General features: G+C 42.0%; 1 protein-coding gene across 1 annotated transcript in view; it reads left to right on the top strand.

The window, feature by feature from the left end:
* The first annotated feature begins 1,790 nt into the window (after positions 1-1,790).
* Positions 1,791-22,801, top strand: part of CELF6 (CUGBP Elav-like family member 6) — a 96,555-nt gene continuing 75,544 nt past the window's right edge. The window contains exons 1-2 of the mRNA XM_027858018.1: positions 1,791-2,109; positions 17,782-17,864. Of these exons, the coding sequence (XP_027713819.1) occupies positions 1,791-2,109; positions 17,782-17,864 (402 nt within the window). The remainder of the gene's footprint in view (positions 2,110-17,781; positions 17,865-22,801) is intronic.

Consider the following 22,801-nt stretch of genomic DNA (forward strand, 5'->3'; position numbering starts at 1 on the left):
GGTATGTCTGTATGTGAATAGAGAGTTACCTGTGTGATTGCACATGTACTCAAGTGCAGGTGCTTGGGGGTAGAGTAGAATGTAGGGGTGTGTGTGTGTGTATTTTTGTGTGACAACAGTGGAAACTCTGGTGCTGGTTTCCCCAAAAACCTTAATGCTGTTAGATTTCACAGTGCTCCTGACTCTTCCAACCCCACTCCTGAACCTTTAAGAAGTTCCCAGCATTTCATCTTCCTTTGTCCCTCCCTACTTTCTCTTCAGTGGGAGAGAGAGAGGAAGGAGTGGTCGGCCAGTGAAAGAAGGAAGGTAACCTAGAGAACCCTCAGACACTTACACCGTTTGATCATTTGACTCCAAATCCCCTAATCCCAAATGCAGCCTCTGCCTCTCCCCTCCCCAATTCTCAACTCCTCTTCTATTATTTCTGCCTGATAGGTTTAGAGGCAGAGAAATGTAGAAAGATGGTGTGGAGACAGCTCTGAAATTTTAACGTCCATGTACATTTACTCTTTCCCCAGAGAAGGGCAGAGATGTCGAAGGGTCAAGATGTTAGCTTTAGGAAATCTGATGGTGCCTACAAGTGTTAGATACATATCTGATTGTGGGGGGCTGGGGTGTCTGAAAGGAACAACGCCCAGCCCACCCTAATCCTCCACCCATTTCCATGTTATATGAGCTATTAAATGGTTACATCAGGTATATTCTATATCTTGGGCACTTCTGGTCTAAGATTCTGCTTCTTTTCCTCCTGACCCTGACCATCCCCTTGTCCCAGAGTGTTTCAGCAGACTGCCCCCAGGAACTGCCTCTTCTTATCATTGACTTGTTAAGATTTACTAGGCTTCATGGGGTCTGACCTTTGCACTCTGGGCTGAAATTCAATCTGTTAGTTACGGGGACTCGATCTGCAAGTTCCTGTAAAACACGCAAATACACAAATGAACGTAACCCACAGGTGAAAATGGATGCTAGAAGAGAGATACGCAAAGCAACATGACCACACACAAAGCAAAAAGCAAGTGTGCATGTTGTGCACCGCCTTGCAGTTCTGCATATGACTTGGTATGACCATCCCTGGCACGTATCTGTGTAATAAATGTGCAAGTTGTGATTTCCCCTAAATCAAAAAACATGCAAACAAGGACTGCCTTATCACCACCTGCTGTGTCCCCTCTCCCCCCTCCCTCCACCTGCACCCCACAGCACAGGCACACCCACGTACCCTCTCAGGAACATACACTCAAACACACTCACAGGCTCACGCACACACAGCTTCTCCCCCGCCCCGTGTTTCTGTTGCCATAGCAAGCGTGCGCCCAGGCTGCTCCCCCCCTACACCTCCTCTTCCCCACCTCCCCACACGCCTCCCCCGCCCGCCCCGGACCTGGCCCCTGCTAGCTTCCCTTCTGATTGGACGACGCTCCCTCATTATGCTAATAGCTTGCGTAGGGTCCAGGGCCAGCAGGTTGACGTCATCAGGCACTGTGGCAGCAGCAGCTGCTGGGGAAGGGGGGTGGGGGGGAGGAGGGAAGAGGCGGGGAGGATTGAGAGAGAGCAAGCAAGCGAGAGAGAAGAGGGAGGAGAGGGGGGCTCGGAGAGAGCACGGGAAGAGAGCCGAGGGAGAGGAAAGGAGCCAGAGAGAGAGAAAGCGAACACAGCGGGACCCGCCCCCCTTTTCCTCTTGCCCCCCCGCCCCCCGCAGCGAGGGCAGCAGGACCCGGTGGGCGGGCGTGTGGCCCCCGGGCAGCTGGGGGGGTGGGGGGCGGGGTCGGGGAGGGGGGAGGGGGGACATGGCCGCGGTGCCCAACGGAGTATCGGCGCCGCCAGCCGGCCCCGGCCCCGGCTTCAGCACCACGGACAGCGGAGGAGGAGGAGGAGGAGGTGGTGGTGGTGGTGGCGGCGGCGGGGGCTCGGGAAGGATGACCGGGCTCAGCCCTGGGCACGGCCCCGGCCCCGTGATCCCCATGAAGGACCACGACGCCATCAAGCTGTTTGTGGGGCAGATTCCCCGCAACCTGGAGGAGAAGGATCTCAAGCCCCTGTTTGAGGAGTTCGGCAAAATCTACGAGCTGACGGTGCTGAAGGACAGGTTCACGGGTGTGCACAAAGGTGGGCTGCCGAAACAAACCCCGACTCATGCTGGAGCCCCTCGCATAAGACTTCCAACCTACCCCAACTCCAGATCCCTCACTACCCTACCCTCCACTCCAGATGCCGGACATCCACCCCCCTAGGCACCCTCAAAACCCCTAAACTTCCCACTCTGGTCCTTGAATCACACCTACTCCAGAATCTGTCCCCCACACTCTAGACACCCCTACACGTGATCCCTCATCCCATTTCCGTTACTAACACCCTAAGAATCCACATTCTCCCCCTTCTCCAGACCTTGGATCCCTCAAGGATATCCAAACCTCTCCTGCACCCTCTACTTGGGACTCCAAAAGCCCCCAAACGCTCCCCTGCTACCCTTTTATTGGATTCCTTAGAACCCAGACATCCACACTAACCATGACACTCCCAACTCCTATTCCATACCCCTTTGAACCTTGCTACTCTCCAACTCCAACACTAACACCTTTCTCATCCCAAGTCCTAACTTATCCTCTGAACCTCAATAACTTAGGCTCTTAAATTTTTCTGAACCCTCAAAACCCTATTTTGGCCCCAAGTATAAACCACTTCCCTGGGACCCTTGGACTTCAGTTTGAGACCGCTTCTTTGATTCTCAGACCCCAACTCCAATACTTTCAACTCAGGCCCTAAACTTCCTCTTCCAAACATAAAATATGACCCTGACAATTTCCAAAACCCAAGGCTCCCACCTACAGATTTATGCGTCCTAACCTAACCCCTCACCTCCCAATGCCCAGGGTTTTTTTTATCTAAATTCCAATCCCCTTTCAGGACCCAGATATACTCCTGATCAAACCCCAAAAGCTCTTTGCCCAATATCCTCAGACTCCAGCTTGGAACACTGACCTCCCAACCCAGTACTGCCTTCAAACCCCTGACTCTATCAACTGCCCCTAGCTTCCCTTAAGTCTACCTCACTCCCTCATACTTCCTTTTATCTTGTAATCCAGTCCTTGAATGTTTCCCTTATCCTCCCCCTCTACTCCCCTAGTGCTTTCTTCCCTGCACCCCCTTGCTCCTCCCTCTCCACCTTCTAAATCCTCTTTATCTCACCCTGATTCTCCCTCTTCCCTCCCCCACCTCCCTCAGAAACTCATCCTGGGGCTGGATTTGGGGCTAGGAAAAGTGGAGGGAGTTAGATTGAGTGGTTTTGGTGGAGAAAGGGTCGAGCATATAAGAGGAAGCAGATGGTCTGTGTCTTCAGACACCTGCCCACCTGCCTGTCACACCTCAGGACATTTCCTCTCCCCCCACCCCTTCCAGACCCATCACCAGGCCCCAGGGAGCTCAGCGGGAATGGGTTGGAGAGGGGGCTGGGGCTGTCTTGCTGGCCACACCCCTTCATCTGGGTGGGGTATATGGAAGGGAGGAAGAAGGCTTGTTTACATCCAGGGAAAAAGTCTGCCCAGGGAAGTGAGAGGAAACAAGTGCGTGAAGTCACCCAACCAGCACTGTATCAGGAGAGTGAGGGGCTAGAACCTGGGAGGCAAGTTGTTGGCATCCTGTAGCCTTTGAGTTCTCTAGTTACTATGGGACGGAACCCATAACACTTCCTAATCATTTTATTCAGACAGTGTATTAAAGGGGAAATGTTTTGTGAGCTATTTTCCTCCGAAAAGCTCAGGAGGAGAGAGGCCCGAGGGCTGCAGTTGAGCCCTGAGAAAAGGAACCTTTGATTGAGATGAGAAGTGGTATGTCAGAGCCCCTGCCCCACAGACAGAGAGGAGTCCAGTTTGTCTAAAGCACTGCTCAACTTAGATAGCTTCTCTTGGGAGAAGGGGAGCTTCCCTTAGTGGGAAGACTCCTGAGAAGTGGCAGTGATGACAGCACAAGATGGCCAGGGCAGGGGAGGGGCACCTCTCACTTTTCTTTCCTCCCAAGGAGGTAACTTCTTTCCCCTTTCTGTGCTGCCCCAGGCTCCAAAGAGAGAATAATAATATTGTGCAATAGGAGAAGCCCTTCCTCATCCAAGTCAAGTTCTTTCTAAAAGCCACTGTATATGACTCTCTGCCTGTCTTCCTGTCCATCCATCCCTTTTCTTCTCTCCCACTCTCCTTCCTTTCCTCCATCCATCGATCTATACTTATCATTTTGCATCCATCTATCCATTTAATTCTTCCTGTCCATTCATATTTCCCTCTATCCATCTGTATTTCTGTCTAATTGTCTTTCCATTTGGTCTTCTGTCCATTTTTCAATGGGTCCAATTATCTTTCTATCTAGCAGTGCTTCTTCCGGCTTGTGTTTCTGACTTTCCCATAATATATATATCTATTTGTCTGCCTCCTTAACTGACTCTCTGGCTATCTATCTATGCATCCACCTGTCTATCTCTGTCTCCCTGTCACACATATGTAAATAGCCTTCTTTTCCAAGAAGGGAACTAAATGTCTGGGACTCCTGATGGAATTCAAATACAAGAGACTGCTTCAGCTGAAACATGCTTTCAGCCATCCATAGGAAAGACCCTTTGCTTTCCAGTAGTGGTGGGGCCCCATTGAACCTTTTCTGATATCTGAGATCATGATCATGGAGGCAGCTAATACACATTTGATTAGGATCAGGGATTCAAATGGTATTAGACCTAAAGTCCATTGCTCAAGCTTCCTGTTGCTGGGGAGCTCTGTCTGGGGCAGAGCTCCCTGTTTTCTGGTTTCAGGAGTATGCTTGGGAAAAATCTTGTCTGTCAGATACACTCAAAGGGACTCACTTGAAATCCTCATCTTTCAAGCACCAAAAGCCATACTAATTTATACCTAATATTCCCCCTTGAATCCTGAAGTAAAATGGCTATATAAGAGAGGGATCATGGTATAATAGAAAAAATAAGCCTAGAAGTGAAGCTATCTGGGCTCTGGCATTGGTTTGACCACTCCTTAGCCATGTGATCTTTTTACTTCTCTCTGAGCCTCAGTTTTCTCACCTGTAAAATGGAAATCATTATCTATTGCCTGTCTTTCTCATGGTAACTAAATTCATTAATGGTGAGTTGGGCTTTAAGTCAATTTTCACATTTGATGTGAAAAGCATTTTGAAGAATGGCAAGGGACTTTATGAATATCAATTATTACTCTTTTTGAGAGTTTCTGTTTTCTTCCCCATGATTTAAAAAAGCTGAACATACTAATGATTTTTCCCTCAATCCTTGGCTGAGTGAAATAAATAAGCTCAGTGAGGTCTGAAGATTGTTAAACAAACACCGAGTAAGACTGTTCCTGGTGGCTTGTATGTATTTGACTTGTCTGTTATCTCTGCTCTGAATTGCTCTCATCTCTCACCCCTCACCACTGAGTTCATTCTGTTTGAAGTTGACCTGATTGCACTCATTTAGAGTCATTAATATTTAATCATCTAGCAGTTTTAATTGTGCCAATATTAAAAATGCATCCATGTCGATTTCATTCATTAAATATTTACCTTTTCCTGAAAGGAAGTTGTTTGCTGTTGTAATATCACTTTTAAAGGGCCAAAATGTGACCCCATCAAACATGGAAAAGGGGATATGGGGCTTTCATACTGCAAGTGTCAAGGATGACAGATAGGATCAGCCTGTTTTCAAGATGTCATTGAGGAGAGTGATGTGGCCAAGTTGGACCTGAGAGGAGAAAGAACCTTTGAGGTCACTCTTCCTAATTCATTTTCTAAATATTGAGCTCCCTAGCTTGGGTGGCTACTCTTCAGGAGAAAGTATAGGGAAGCAGGCCCAAGAAAGCCAGACCTAACCTTGGAATGCTTCATTGCTGTCCTTCCATCTGCCTTCCTCAGAGCCTGCCACAGGCTATCCAGCAGATCCCCAATCCCCAACCTACACTCCATTTTTCATTGTCAGGAAGATCCTGTTCTATCATGGAAGGGAGGGGAGTAGAAAGAGAAACGCAGCGAGAGGAGAAAAAGTTAACCTTATCACCTCTAGCTGCTGCAACCTGATCCCAGGATGAAAATTCTGACATTTAGCCTCTGGAACAGATCTGGTTAACAGAGCAGAGGCAGGGAAGAAAGTGAGTCAGAACATCTAAAGCCAGAACAAGAGAGGTAGATGTGAATGGAGGGCAAGGAGAGAGAATAACAGCACCTGCTCTATTCACTTCAGTGTGAGCAAAACAGAGAGGGAAATGATAGAAATTCTCTATTTATTATATGTATACATACAACATCAAAGATGAACACATACAAACATTCACTCTATCCTATAGTGCTTAGCACAGTGCCTGGCGTATAATAGGCACTTAATAGATGCTTATTAACTGACTGACAGACATATATACACAGTCACAGACACTCCCAAGTATATTCATATGCAGTCTTATAGAGTACAGCTGTATACACACAATTGTATACAATTGAACTTTCTCTTACATATAATCAAATATGGGAGAGTGGGGGGTAAATAAGCATTTATATAGTGCCTGCTATGTGCCAGGCACTATGCTAAGCACTTTTTACAAATATTATCTTATTTGATCCTCACAACAACTCGGTGCTATTATTATCCCCATTTTAGGATACTGAGGCAAGCAGAGATTACGTGACTTACCCAGAGTCACCCAACTAATAAGTATCTGAGGCCAGATATAAACACAGAACTTTCTGACTCCAGGCCCAACCGCTGCGCCACCTAGATGCCCTTAACCTAAAAAGTCATGAATTCATAATACCTAGTCTCAGAATGTTAAAGCTGGAAAGTATGTTAGAGATCATCTAACTTAGCCCTCTCATTATTTAGATAAGGAAACTAAAGTCCAGATATTGAAAGAGATCAGACAACCTGTGGATGGTAGAGAGCTTTTCTTTGACAAAGAAGTTAATTAGCAAGGACCAAGAGGTGTTGACTATTCAGTCATCTTCTATCTTGTAGCCCTATAATCTCCTCACCCCAGTCCCAGTGGACATCTTTCCATTTATCTGACAGTCACCCACAGACAAAAATGTAGACACAGTCACATATTACCATGAGCAGTTAGTTACATACATGTATATCCATCACGCACACTCCACAGGAATTAGGGAAGAAAGTGAAATAACCTAAAGAGAAAAACAAAAGATAGACCTAGTCATCCATTCCACAAGAGTGGTCAGTACAGATTCCCTCCCCCTACTTCTTCTCTACTCATTCACTCAATTCCATATAATATGGTTTCTTTCCCCACCACTCTAAGGAAACTGCTTTCCTTAAGATCACTACTACACTTTATCACTAAATCAATTAGATTTGTTGTCCTCATTTTCTTTAGCCTCTCTGAAGTATTTGACTTTATAGACTATCCATTTCTTTTTGACATCTCTCCTCCCCTTCATTTTCCAACACTAAATTCTTATAATTCTCTTCCTATTTCTCTGATCACTTCCTCTTTTCCACTTATCTCTTTTGTTGGTTCCTCATCCTTTTCTCATCCCTTAAGTATGGTGTTCCCCAAGGTTCCTTCCAAGAATTCTTTTCTTTTTTCTCCATATTTTGACCATTACTGATCCACCCCTCTCCCATGCCTTTTCACCTCTATACTCTTAACACTCAACCTCTCAGAGCTCTGGGCCTGAATTTCAGACAACTTGTTGGGCATCTTTACCTGGATGCCCCACTGACACCTCAAATTTAACATGCCTAAAATTAAGTTTATCATTCCCATTTTTTAAAAAATTGCCCCACCCCCATCTCTATTTGTATTGATGGTGCTACCATTTTCCTGGTCTCTCAGGCTTCAAAATTATAACCTTAGATTTATCTTTGACCCTTCAAAGAATCACAGAGTTTGAGTTGAGAGGAGCCCCAGTAGCCATCTATCCAACCTATATGTAAAAGAAATCCTCACCATAGCATATTTGACAAGTGATTTAGCCTCTTATTTTTTTAATATTTTATTTTTTCAGTTACATATAAAAACAATTTTAACATTCATTTTTAAAAATTTTGAATTCCAAATTCTCTCTCTCCCTCATTGAGAAGGCAAGCAACTTGACATAGGTTTACATGTGCAGTCATGAAAAACATACTTTCATATTAGCCATGTTGTGAAAGAAAACACAGACCAAAAAAGAAAAAGAAAGTTTTTGAAAGTATGTTTTGATCTGCACTGAGACTTTATCAATTCTTTCACTTGAGGTGGATAGCATTTTTCATGAGTCCTTCAGATTTGTTTTGGATCATTGTATTGCTGAGAATTAGCTAAGTGATTCACAGTTGATCATTGTACAATATTGCTGTTACTGTGCACACTGTTCTTCTGGTTTTGCTCACTTTACTTTGCATCAGTTTCTTTAAGTCCAGGTTTTTCTGAGAGTTCATCATTTCTTATATTACAAAAGTATTTTATTACAATCACATACCACAATTTGTTAAGCCATTCTCCATTTGATGGGCATCCTTCATTTTCCAATTCTTTGCCACCACTAAAAGAGCTGTTATAAATATTTTTGTATATATAGGTCTTTTTCCTTGCTTTTTTATCTCTTTGAGATACAGACCTAGTAGTGGTATTGCTGGGTCAAGGGTATGCATAGTTTTATATCCCTTTGGGGCATAGTTCCAAATTGCTCTCCAGAATGGTTGGATCAGTACACAGCTCCATCAACAGTGCTTTAGTGTCCCAATTTCCCCACATCCCTTCCAACATTTATCATTTTCCTTTTCTGTCATATTAGCCAATTTGATAGATGTGAGGTGGTGCCTCAGAGTTGTTCTAATTTGCATTTCTCTAATCAATAGTGATTTAGAACATTTTTTCATGTGACTATAGATAGCTTTAATTTCTTCATCTGAAAATTGCCCATTCATATCTTTTGACCATTTGTCAATTGAAGAATGACTTGTATCCAAAAATAAAATTCAAAATTCAAAACAAAATAAAATAACAAAAATAAATTTGACTCAGTTTTCTGTGTATTTGAAAAATAAGAACTTTATCAGAGAAACCTGCTATAAAATTTCCTTCATAATTATGATTACTAACTGGTGGTCATGCCATTTCTCCCAGCCCAGCCTTATCTGCTGTCGCCCGATCTTCCCCTCTACTGTAAACGCTATTTTGTGCTTCTTTTATGTGAGATAATTTGCCCCCATTTTACCTCTCCCTTCCCTTTTCTTTCAGTCACCTCTTAATTTTTTTTTAGATATCATCCCATCATAATCAACTCACAGCCATGCCCTCTGTCTATTTATACTCCTTCTAACTGCCCTAATAATGAGAAAGTTCTTAGGAGTTATAAGTATCATTTTCCCATATAGGAATGTATATAGTTTTCACCTTATTGAATCCCTTATAATTTCTCTTTCCTCTTTGTCTTTTTATACTTCTCTTAAATCTTGTATTTGAAATTCAAATTTTCTATTCAGCTCTGGTCTTTTCATCAGGAATGCTTGAAAGTCTTCTATTTCATTGAATATCCATTTTTCCCCTAAAGGATTATACTCAGTTTTGCTGAATAGGTGATTCTTGGTTGTAATCCAAGTTCCTTTGTCCCCTGAAATATCATATTCCAAGCCCTCCAATCCTTTAATTTAGAAGCTGCTAAATCTTATGTGATCTTGACTTTAGCTCCACAGTACTTGAATTGTTTCTTTCTGGCTGCTTGCAATATTTTCTTCTTGACCTGGGAGCTCTGGAATTGAGCTATAATATTTCTGGGAATTTTCATCTGGGGATCTCTTTCAGGAGGTGATTGGTAGACTCTTTTAATTTCTATTTTACCTTCTGATTCTAGAATATCAAGGTAGTTTTCCTTGATAATTTCTTAAAATGTGATGTCTAGGGTCTTTTTTTTATTGTGGTTTTCAGATAGTTTAATAATTTTCAAATTATCTCTCCTTGATCTATTTTCCACATCAGTTTTTTTTCTATTTTTTTTTCATTCTTTTCATTTTGTTTTATGGTTTCTTGGTGTCTCATAGAGTCATTAGCATCCGCTTGACTGATTCTATTTTTCAAAGAATTATTTTCTTTAATAAGCTTTTTATATCCTTTTCCATTTGGCCAATTGTACTTTTTAAGGACTTGTTTTAATCAATGAATTTTTGTGCCTCTTTTATCATTTGGTCTATTCTGTTTTCTAAGGTGTTATTTACTTCAGTATTTCTTGTGCCAGCTTTACCAAGCTATTGACTCTTTTTTATGATCTTCTTGTATTACCCTCATTTATTTTCCTGGTTTTCCCTCTACCTCTCTTCTTTGATTTTTTAAATTTTTATTATTATTATTAATTTGTTTATTTTTAGTTTGCAACATTCATTTTCACAAGATTTTGAGTTCCAAATTTTCTCACCATCTTGCACCTTCTCCCACCCCTAGACAGCATGCATTCTAAATACCCCGTCCCCTAATCTGCCCTCCCTTCTATCCCCTTCCCCTTCTATTTTCCTGTAGGGCAAGATGGATTTCTATGCCCCATTGCATGTAAATCTTATTTCTCAGTTGCATGTAAAAACAATTTTTAACATTTGTTTTTAAAACTTGAGGTTCCAAATTTTCTCCCTTCCTCCATCCCCACCCACCCTCTTCTTTGATTTTTAAAAGCCTTTGTGAGCTCTTCTAGGAATTCTTTTGGGGCCTAGACCAATTCACATTTTTCTTTGAGGCTTTGGGTATAGCTATTTTGGCTTTGTTGTCTTCTTCTGAGTTTGTGTTTTGATCTTCCATGGCACTATGGTAACTTTCTATGGTCTGGTTATTTTTTTGCAGTTTTCACATTTTTCCAGCCTATTCCTTGACTTTTAACTTTATGTTAAAGTTGGGCTCTGCTCCTGAGGTGGAGGGGGCACTGTTCCATGCTTCAGGTTTTTCATGCTGCTGTTTTCAGAGCTAGCTCTGGGGGATATGTAAGTTTTCAGTTCTTCTAAGGTGATATGACCTAAAAAGAGCTGTGGTCACTGCTCTCCTGGCCTGTGGAATGACCACAAACACTCTTTTCCACTCTGGAACTGTGACCAAGGTCACCAGTCTCCTGTGGCTGCACATCCTAGGGTGCCAGTGTTTCTCCTCACCCTAGGGCTATGACACAGAACCACATGTGAGTAATGCAATAAAGTCCTGCATCCAGCACCAGCAAAGGGTCCTCTGTAATCTCCTGACCAGTTGTCTGAGCCCTGTACTGTCTGTGGGCTGAAAGCTCTGGAAGCAGCCACTGTTGATTCAGTCATCCCCAAGGCCTGCTGCTGGCTTGCTGGGGTGTGGCCTGCCCAGGACTATGCTCTACTCTCACCCCAGTAAGAGAAACCTTTCCTCATGACCTTCTAAGTTGTCTTGGGCTAGGAAATTGATTCACCCATCCTTTTGTTGGTTCTGCCATTCCAGAATTTGTTTTGAGGCATTATTTTAAAGTTGTTTGGAGGAAATTGTGGGAGATCTCAGGTAAGTCTTTGCCTTACTCCACCATCTTGGCTCTACCCCTGACCTGGACTCTTCTTGAAGATCTCCTGGGAAAGGAAAACAACCACTGCTAGCCCATTCCGTTTCTGCACAGCTGTAATTCTTGACGTTTTCCCTGCATCAAGGCTAAATTTGCCTTTTAGAAATTTCTACCAGTTGCTCCTGTTCTGCCACCTGGGACCAAGCAAAATGAGTTTGTTCCCTCCTTTACATAATAGCCCTTGTAAAATTTTGGCATAGATAAAATATCCTCCCTGAGTTTTCTCTTCTCTCTACCTTACACATATATCCAGTCAGTTGCTAAGCCTCAACATTTCACTTCTACATATTTCTCCAAGTGATCAATCCCTTTTCACTCTCACTGTAGCCATCATACTTGAGGTTTAGGTTACAAACTTACATTAACATAATAACTTTATACCTGGTTTTCCTGCTTCTAGTCTATCTGCTCCTTGATTGTGTTGCAATAAATAGACACAGACTCAGAAAGACTTGCGCTTGAATTCTACCTTAGAAACTTACTGTGTGACCCTCTAAGAGCCACTTAACCACTATTTGTCTCTGTTTCCTCATCTATGAAATAGGATAATTATAGCACCTACCTCAGAGAGTGTTGTGAAGGTCAAGTGAAATAATATCTATAAAGTATTTTGTAAAACAGCTATTACTATTACCACCTGGATAATATTCTTAATGCGCTACTATGATCATGTATCACTCTTCTATTCACAAACCTTCAGTGACTTCCTACTATCTACTGAATAAAGTATAAAGTTTTAACTCTGGCATTCAAGGCTTTCCACAATATGGCATCAATCTCCCTGTCTAGTCTTTTACTATTCTTTTTCACATATTCTGTATTCTGGTCAAAGTTGATTACTCTTCATCCCCAATGAAGGGCAATCCTTATCCTTTCCTTTCTTTTCTTTAACCTTTTTCATACTGTTTCCCATACTTAGAACTGATCCCAACTCAATTTCCATCTGTTGAAGTCCTTGCCTTCCTTTAAGATCCAACTCAGATGGCACCTCCTCTATGAAGCTTACCCTAATTCCATACCACACCATCAAGTGAAAGTGACTTCTCCATCCTCAAATTTCTTAGAATCAATTCACTGAGATCTCTCCTTTATATCTCACCCTCCCTTGTATCATAGTTTTTTGTGGATTTGCTTTCGCCCAGACCTATTAGATTATATACTGAGGGCAGAACACATCACATCTATCCCCAGAGCCTAGCAAAATATTTTGTGTAAGATGTGATTGCTCATGTATAACCTATATCAGATTGCTTACCATCTCCAGAAGAGGGGAGGGGAGTAAGAGAGGGAGAGAATTTGGAACTCAAAATTTTTAAAAATAATGTTGAAATTTGTTTTTACATGTAATTGGGAGAAAAATAAAATACTATTTAAAAATATTTGTGTGTGATAGGTGCTTATATGTAGTCATTCAACAAGCATTTATGAAGCACTTACTATATGCTAACACTGAAGATGCAAAGAAAGACAAAATAAATTCAAATGGTGATATAAATAGTTCTGTGTTAGGAAGTTTAATTAAGAGAGAGAGCCTGGAATAAAGAATAGAGTTCTGACCTTAACACCAGAAAGACCTGCATTCAAGTTCTGCTTCTGAGATACATTGGCTGTGTGACTCTGAACAAATCCCTTAAATGCTCAGTGAAAAAAAAACAAAACCTAAATTAAAAAGAAGGTACCAGTCTGTTTAGGTAGAGGAAGTTCATCAATGCGGAGCCCCCTCCTCCAACTAAATCACAATAAATTTTTAAAGTGCTTTCTAAATGAAGAATTAAATGGGAAAATGATTGAATCCTTCCCACAGATATGAGATGTTTGAGTCCCTCATCAGTAATAGTCTTTTGGACATTGTGAATTGAATATCTTATAAGCATCTCAAACTCAGTATATGCAAAATAGAACTCATTATCTTTCTTTTCTTTAATTTTTTTAATTAACAAGCTTTTATTTTTTTCTTTTCCCCATCTCCTGCCCAGTAGAAAAAGAAAAAGTAAACTCTTATAATAAATATGCATAGTCAAGTGGGGAAAAACCCCCTATAGTGTTCATGTTCAAAAAAAAGTGTGTCTTATTCTGCATATTCAGTCCATCGCATCGTTGTTAGGAGGTGGGTAGCATGCTTCATCACTAGTACTCTTGGATCATGGTTGATCATTGTGTTCATCAGAGTTTCCAAGTCTTTCAAATTTGCTCATTTTTATGCTCTTGTTTTATTATAATTTTTTCTTCTGGCTCTGGTCACTTCATTCTGCATCCGTTCATATACATCTTCTCAGGTATCCCTGAAACCCTCATTTTAATTACTTCTTATAGCACAAAAACATTTTATTACATTAATATACCATAATTTGTTTAGCCATTCAACAACAAAACATCTCCTTAGCCTCCATGTCTTTACCATCACAAAAAGAACCACTATAAATATTTTTGTACATATGGTTCCTTTTCCTCTTTCTTGCTTCTCTTTTGGGAGCTTGGGAGTATAGTGTTTATCCTGGGTCAAGGGATATGCACAATTTAGTGACTTTAGGTGCATAATTCCAAATTGCTTTCTAAAATGGCTGTCCAATTCACAGATCCATTAATGTACTTGTATTCCCCCAGCTCCTCAAACATTTGTCATTTTGTGTTTTTTGTCAACTTTGTAAATCTTATGAGTGTGAGGTAGAAATCAACATTACTTTGATTTACATTTATTAGTGATTTGGAGCATTTTTTCACATAGCTATTGATAGCTTATTTTCTTCCCTTGAGAATTGCCTGTTCATATCCTTTCATAATAAATCATCAATTAGGGAATGTACGTTATTCTTATAAATTTGAATCAGTTCCTTATCTGTCTTAGAAATGAGAACCTTGTCAGATAAAATTGCTGCAGAGATTCTTTTCCCCAGTTACATGTTTACCTTATAATCTTAATTGCATTTTTTTGTGCAAAAAAAATTTTTAATTTTATGTGATCGGTATTGTCCATTTTATCTCCTGTGATGCTCTCTGGGCCTCATTTCATTACAAACTCTTCCCCATTCATATATTCAAAAGGCAATTGTTTCTCTGCTCCTTTAATTTGTTTGTGATGTCATATTTTATATCTATGTCATATATCCATTTGGAGCTACCAAAGCAAAAATTAGCATGCTCATAGCTACAGTGTTCCCAATTCAACTTTTAGGGTATTCCCCAGTTACTATGGCTGCAGTCTATGGTGTGAAGTGATGATCTAAACCTAATTTCTGCCAGCCTGTTTTGGGGTTTTCCTAAGATTTTATTCAATAGTGAAGCCAGAACTCATTATCTTTCTCTCCAAATCCTCCTCTATTCCCAAGTTTTCTATTATTGTCCAGGAGACCACCATCCTACCAGTCATTCAGACTTGCCATCTCGGTCTTGACTCCTCACTTTCATTCACTCAATATATCCAATCTGTTCTAACAAAAATAAAAATAATAATAGCCAGCATTTAAGGTTTACAAACTGCTTTACAAATATTATCTCATTTTATCATTACAACAACCTTCTGAGGTAGGTTTTTACAAATCTATTTTACTACCTGATTAATAGTCTTAGTGTACTATTATAATCATATCAATTCACAAACCTTCAGTAACTTCCTATTGCCTACTGAATAAAGTATAACATCCTAACTCAAGGCCTTCCACAACTTGGCTCCAACCTACCTGTCCAAACTTTCACTATTCTCTCTCACAAATTCTATATTCTAGTCAAAGTGGATTATGCTTCATCCCTAATCCTTATCCTACCCTCTCTCATCTCTTTAGCTTTGTTCATACTGTCTCCCATACTGAGAATTGATACCAATTCAATTTCCATCTGTTGAAGACCTTGCCTTCCTTCAAGACCCAACTCACATGCCACCTCTTCCATGAAACTTATGCTGATGCCACACCACACCACCAAATGAAAGTGATTTCACATTTTCCAAAGAAAAAGCAGGCATACCAAGGTTATTTGACTTGTCCAGGGTCACACAGCTAGTAAGTGTTTGAGGCAGGATTTGAATGCAGGTCTTTCTGATTCTAGGTAGGGCACTCTATCCAGTGTACCATCTAACTACCTCAAGTTTTGTTAAGTGTTGTCAAGTTTTGTTTTTTCTGCTTTCATTGTCAAATATTCTTGCATGTGTCCCCTTCTCTCCACTCATAAAACTATCACTAATATAAGCCCTTATCTTACATGTCCCTCTTACCTATTTTTTTTTAATTTTTAGGCAATTGGGGTTAAGTGACTTGCCCAGGGTCACACAGCTAGTACGTGTCAAGTGTTTGGTCTGAGGCCGGATTTGAACTCAGGTCCTCCTGACTTTGCGACCAGTGCTCTATCTACTGCACCACCTAGCTGTCCCCATCCCTCTTACCTATTAAAATACCTTTCTAATTGAACTCCTTGCCTTAAGTCCATACAATCAATTGTCCACATCTTCCAGCTACCCCAAATGATTTTCCTAAGGCATAGGTTTGACCATGTCACCTCCTCCCCCCGTACTCAATAAGCTCGAGTGGCTTATCTCAGGCTGGAGATTTCCTCAACCAATCTCAGAGGTTTGTCCAGCCAAACTCCGCCTTCCTCTCTCTACTCTCTGGCTTCTCCATCAGCAGCCCCTTCTGCTCTCCCCAACCCTCATCCTCCCCTCACTTAATTCACAACTTTAGGAATACCAACTCTAATAGTGGAGTCAGGTCACCATCAGAAGAATCTCAGAAGACACAAAGATGAAACAAGTATTCATTAGGGAGACAATGTTGGATTATGGAGGCAGGAGATGAAAGTAGGTCAGTTTAAGAGGAATGCAACATGCACAGGAGAGAGCAATGTGAGACAAATAAAGGATTGAACACTGTAGACATGGAAAATGAACCTGTGATAGCAATAGAGGGAGTGGCCCAGGAACCAGGGGGATTTGAGCAAAATTCAAGGTTTATGTATAAGTGTGTTGGTTGGGGAGTAAGCATGATGACCCTTCTGGGATCCACCACTACAATACTTCCACATATCTGGCCTTCCAGATGTCCAACCTTCCTCTTCAACACCTGTAAGTCTAGCTTCCTGCACTGAGAACCTTAGAGGGAAAGGGGAGGTATAGAGACATAGAGAAGGGCAGACTCTAAGATGGGACTGGCTACCCAAGTAAACCCTATTGTCTAAGAACTAGGAGACAATGAGATTAGAAGTAAGAGAAGCTACTGGGAAGAGGAGAAGGGAGAGAGGAAATAAAACTTAGTTTTTGAAATTAGCTTGAGTCTGACTAGCCATGTGACCTTCAATAGAGAATATCTTAAAGGAGAGAGACTTGTTCATCAGGGGTTGGGGTTAGGGGGACTGGTAGCTTTGGGTTATTTAACTCCTATGAGAAAATCTATGGGGCAGCTAGGTGGTGCAGTGGAAAGAGCACTGGCCCTAAAGTCAAGAGGACCAGAAATTCGATCTCAGACCAGACACTTGACATTTAGTAGCTATGTGACCCTGGGCCAGTCACTTAACCCCAATTCCCTTGACAAAAAAAAAGAAAGAAAGAAAGAAAATCTATGTTTGTGAAGGTACTGTGAGTGTATGCTATATGCATATATATGAATGCATTGCAGTAGGGTCAAGATATGGACAGGAGAGTATAGGTTCTGAGGTGGATGAACTGGGCACAGGTGACATCCTCAGGAAGATACCTGGAGATTAAGTTCAACTCAACAAACATTTATTAAGTGCCTACTATGTGTTAGGTTCTAGGATAGGTACTAGGGATACAGGAATGACAGTGAAAGGAGGAAGAGGCACTTGAGATGATCTTTGAAAGGAGGTAAGTCTAAGAGGCAGAGGTGAGGTTGGAGAGCATTCTGGGCCTTAAAGCAGGAGATGGAAGTAGGTCAGTTTAACTGGAATGTAGTGCACAAAAGAGAGAGCAATGTGAGACAAATGAAGGACCGATCACTGTAATATCTTAAGTGGATATGCTGCATCAAGGAAGGCTTCCTAAAGTAGTTGGTCTTTTGTTTAAGGGAGATGACATTTAGAGACAGAATAGACCCTGTCTAATAGAGGGAACTGAATAGACTGAATGAATTCAGGTGTCGTGGGGAGACAGTCCACCTCTATTGTGCGGTAGGTGCAGTGTTGAAGACACACATGACTACAAGAACATTCCCCATGGATGGGCAAGTAAGAGGAACTAGGATTTTCACAGAGCCATCTAGGGGGACACTCCATGTTCCCTGACATGTTCCATTCTTTCCTCCACAGGCTGTGCCTTCCTCACATATTGCGCCCGGGACTCAGCCCTCAAAGCCCAAAGTGCACTGCATGAACAGAAGACCCTGCCAGGGGTAAGTCATAAATCATTTGGGAGTGGGAGAGGGAAGCAGAGGGCCAAAGGGGCAATCACTTCAGAGTAGGAATGTCTTCATCCTCTCCCTCTTGGGTGGAGATGATGTGTGAGCCTTGAGAAGGCTCAGGACTTGTCCTGAGTTAAGATGGGAATAGAAGGCAGGATAAGTTGGTCCCTTCCCCTGAGAGTCCTGGGGTTAGTATGTGTGCTTGGATTTCATTCTTTAAATCAGAAGTTCTTTACCTTTTTGGCAATCTGGTGAAGGCTATAGATCCCTTCTCAGAATAATAAATGCATACAATAAAATGTGTAGAATTATACAAAGGAAACCAATTATATTGAAATACAGTTATCAAAATATTTTTAAATAGTTCATTCATCCCAGATTAGGAAACTCTACACCAGAGCCATCTCAGCCTTAGTGGCCTAAATATCATGTATCCATGATTTGATCCCTACCTATAGAACCAAAAATCAACTACATTCTGTGTTCCTGGTGATAGAGTAGCAACTGGGGTGGGAGTCAGGGGAGAAGCGGAATGGATGAAGGTTGAAATTTGTCCACATTGGCTTGGGTTTGGGGGTAGGGAGGAGGAAGGACCTTTGGAACCCTAGGGCTCAGATTCCAATATTGGATGTTCCCCTGGAAGAATCACCTGGTGGTAGATGTGAAGATATTATTGGGGCCTTAGAATTTGCTCAGAGGGGAGGTCAGAACAGGTTATATTCCCAGCCCCTGGATATATTTCCAGCCCTTCCAACCCTGTTTGTCATCCCATCACAATTTCCTCCTCCCAATGAAAGTCACTGGGAATGTCCCTTTGCCACTATCTGAAGAGTGATGGATGCCTTCTCTGTGGAAGGCAGTATTTGTATGTTTTATTGGTGGCTGGTCCTGGTTTGGTCAACCGTTGAACAAATATTAAATGAAACACAGTGGATGACCTAGGTTTCAAGTAGCAGGGAAATAATGTCCCTCATCACAAAATTAGGCATCCCCCTTGCGGAGGTCCACTGACCCCTCAAACCCTTAAAGCTGACTGGAAGCAGGAGAGAAGGATCATGGAATCAAGAAATCATGATGGAAGGCACCTTAGAGTTCACCTGTGCTTCCAAATTCTTTATCTGAAAGATTAAGAAACCAAAGGCCAGAGCATTAAAGTGACTTACCTACAGTCACACACCTAAGTAGTGGCAGAGTTCTAATCATCGATGTAGAGCTGGGAGGAACCTTGGAGACCATCATTTTACAGCTGAAGAAGCTAGATTTGAATCTAGGTCCTTGATTCCAATTCTCATATTCTTTCTGTTGTATGAAGGATAAGTGTATAAACTAAAAGTTCTGGGACAAGAACATTCCTTTCAAGTAAGGGCAGTAACAGAATACCAGAATCCAGGAAGTCTGGCTCTAGCTCCATGAGACATCCATGTGCTAGAGTTCATAATGCTAGGTCCAGGCATTTGTGTTCCTATGTTCTCCCTAATAGGTTCCTTCTCCCTCAGATGATGTGTTTCCTCCAAAGTGAACTTTATCATTTATTTGTTTGTTTGTTTATCATGTCCCCAGCTGTGGGCTACACACTGGTGGGGAAACCAGAAGAGAAGATGTAATCCAGGTCCTCAGGGGGCTTATGATCTTGTCAGAAAGACAAAACATATATGTAATGGTTCAGTGGAAATTTGCTTAAGTGTCATGTATTATTTGTATGACATTGAGTCAGCCACTTAACTTCTTGGCCTCAGTTTCCTCATCAACAAAACAAAAGAGTTGGACTAGATTACCTCTGATTTCCATTCTACCTCAAGGTAGATGATCCTATGATGATTCAGCAACATTAACAGTAATACTGTAGGAAGTCAGAACAAAAAGAGATCATTGTAAACTAGAGTAGTTAAAGAAGCTTCCTAGTGGATATAGACTCCAAAGGATGTATAGGAACTGGATAGGAAGGAAGATAAGGAGAGGACATTCCAAGTAAAAGCAAGCCACATGAAGAAAGATGCAGATAGGCACATGAGGATATAATGAATGGATTCGCCAGACAAGAATGAAAATATGGGAAGTGTAGGAAATAAGGTTTGAAAGATGTTCAAATTCTAGAATGTCAGAGAGAGAAAGAGCCTTAGGGAGCATCTAATCTAAGCTTCTAGTTTTAAAGATAAAGAACCTAAAATCCAAAGAGGTGAAACATTTTAAACAAATTCATCTCGTCTTCTTTCTGTTAGAGTCTGTCACTCCCTGTGCTTGTGGAAGCCTTGAATGCCAGGCTAAGAGTTTGGACTTTTCACAAAAAGAAACAGGGATCCCAAAAGGGTTTTCTTCTCAGGAGTGACCTGACCAGATCGATACATAGAGAAAAGAGTGATCCATGTGATTTGTGAGGGGCAAAAGGAGGTCTAAGCTCAATGATGCTCAGAACTATCTCTGGATCTGACCCTAACACCATCCTAGTATCATAGATTCAGAACAAGAAGGAACTTTATAGGTCATATAGTCCAACCCTCTCATTTTAGAGATGAGAAAAGTGAAACCTAAAGAGGGTGAGGGACTTAGCCAAGGCCACAAAAATTGCAAGGTGCAGAATCAGGATCCAAACCCAGGTCCTCTGACTCCATATCCACTGTAACATGACTGGAGCCTAAAGAGGACACTTGGTGATACCAACATAAACTATAGCTTCTTTTCATCACAGGGAACCTGGGTTGGGGGGGTGGGGTATTAGTTCTGGCTGGACTGCAGAGACTTGTAATGATCAATAGAGCAACAAAGACTGAATGGATTCAGGATTAGGAAGAGATGTCCAATGCAAAGGAATAACTTCCAATGAATGAGGGTATAGGCAAAGTGGAGGGGTCCAGTAGGGAGGACTAAGCTTCTTTTTAGATTCCTCTCTGTCGCCACTATTCACTGTGTTAGGAGCTTGATCTTTGACCAGAAGCAGTTTCTACTCTATCCTGAAGCTCCAAGAAAATGGATCATATATAGGAAGCAGTTAAAGTGGATTTGGGGGCAACCTGGCATGCTGGAATGGAAAGAGCCAAGCACTTAGAATTAAAAGACCTGGGTTTGAGCCTTAGCTCTGCCACTAATTAGCTATGTGATCTCAGGAAAGTCGCAACTGAGGGCTCAATTTCCTAATTTAGAATTTAGAGGAACCCTAAGGTATTTAAGGTATCTTCTAATATTCTGTGATATGGGGAGGTATGGGAGGAGGGGTCAACTGGGTAGGTGTCTCCTAATGTTTCCCCCTTCAAGACCATAAATAATATATGTTAGCACTGTCACAACCCAAGAGCAGAGGCGCCCCCAGCTAGGACTATGGCCTTGGAGTCAGTAGCTTCAATGAATACTTGTTGTCTACCAAATTAAGTTCAAATTCCTTAGCCTGGAGTTTGTCTAGTCACTTTCCAGTATACACCAAGAGACTTCAGCCTGGAGTCCTGAGTGCAGAAGAAGCTCTTTCCCTTTGTGTGTTGAGAAATCTGAGGCCCAAACTTTATCTCAGAAACACAAGGAAATGCAGAGTCTGGCTGTATCTACCTTAAAAGACACTATCTCCCCAATAAGGCTATTCAGACCTGAAGACCCCTGTTCTCCAGGGCCAAAATGTAGCATTGATTCCCTCTGGACTCCACTCTACTTGGATTTATCTGGGTTTCAACCTTCTGAGCTTAACAAAGTGAAAATAAATATTTAATTATTCTCCTAAATAAAAATCGATGGCTCTGCCGGTCTGCAGAGTAAATGGTGTGGGCTATCAATCTTTCCCAAGCTTAGCCAGCGGGAAGTCATGGGAACAGGCAGGAGCTGTACTAAGCCATGCCCTAGGAAATCAAAAATGAAACATAGGGAGGGGAAGGAAGGAAAGAGGAAAGCAGCTGGTCCCCAAGAAGACCCCTAAGCCCAAGGCTTTTCTGTGGCCGTTGTCATTGCAAATCCTATGTACACTCTTCAGATTTGGCTTCATCTGGAAGATGACATCACGAACTATCTTCATTTTCTTGCAGATTTTGAATATGTTGAAGGCACATTAGGGCAGTGGGAGTAAAAAGATGAGTCAATTTGAGGGACGTGTATGTTAGTTGCAGGGAACAGGGGGTGTATATATAACTTCATATGTAAACATGTTAATGGAGGGAGAAGTGACATCCTAAATAGGTGGGTAAGAGAATGACTGGAATGTACAGATGCCTAGATAGGAGTCCATGTGTAGTATGGGTCTTCCACTGGTTTCACAGCAGTGACTCCCAGGTGAAGTGGGAAGGGAGCAGGCAGACCAGTTTGGTATTCAAGGAATCCCTTCCCTACACCAAGGCCCCCCTTACTGAGTTCAGAGCAGTCCCTCCCCCAGAGTCAGGGGCAAAAGAATTTCCTCTCCTCCCATGTCACCCCCTTGCCTTCTTTTTCTGGCTATTCACCTGTGCTGAGGACTAGAGACAACCTTGGACCACTCAGTTAGCCTAGCTAGGGGAGGCCTGATTATTGGCTTTTCCTATTTGACAGACATAGCTGCTGAGGCTCAAAGATAGAGATTCTGAAGCATGGGGACCCACAGTTCCCAGAGATGGTGAGTCCAGGTGGCCCCTCTTCCACTTTGCTCTTTGTTCTCATGACACTCGGTGGCACAGAAAATCAGATCAAACAGTGTTCCATATTACCCAGGTCAGACTTAGGAAGCTGTACAGTTTGTTGGGGGCTAAGCCCTTAGCATAAAGGGATCAAGGAAATGCTCCCGTATGTTTTATCTTCTACTCCCACTGACCTAAAAGCCCCCAAAATTTAAACTTCTACTGCCTATCACGTGACCAAGATGTTTTCTATCCTAGCAACACATTTCTGTAGTATCTTTGACACAAAAATTTCATCCACTATAGTGAAACCAACTCAAGTTAACAGGCATTATCACTAGGGATCCTATGTGTATCCTTCAGATC

Source organism: Vombatus ursinus, unplaced genomic scaffold, assembly GCF_900497805.2.
Source record: "Vombatus ursinus unplaced genomic scaffold, bare-nosed wombat genome assembly UNPS02000749.1, whole genome shotgun sequence".
Taxonomy (NCBI): domain Eukaryota; kingdom Metazoa; phylum Chordata; class Mammalia; order Diprotodontia; family Vombatidae; genus Vombatus; species Vombatus ursinus.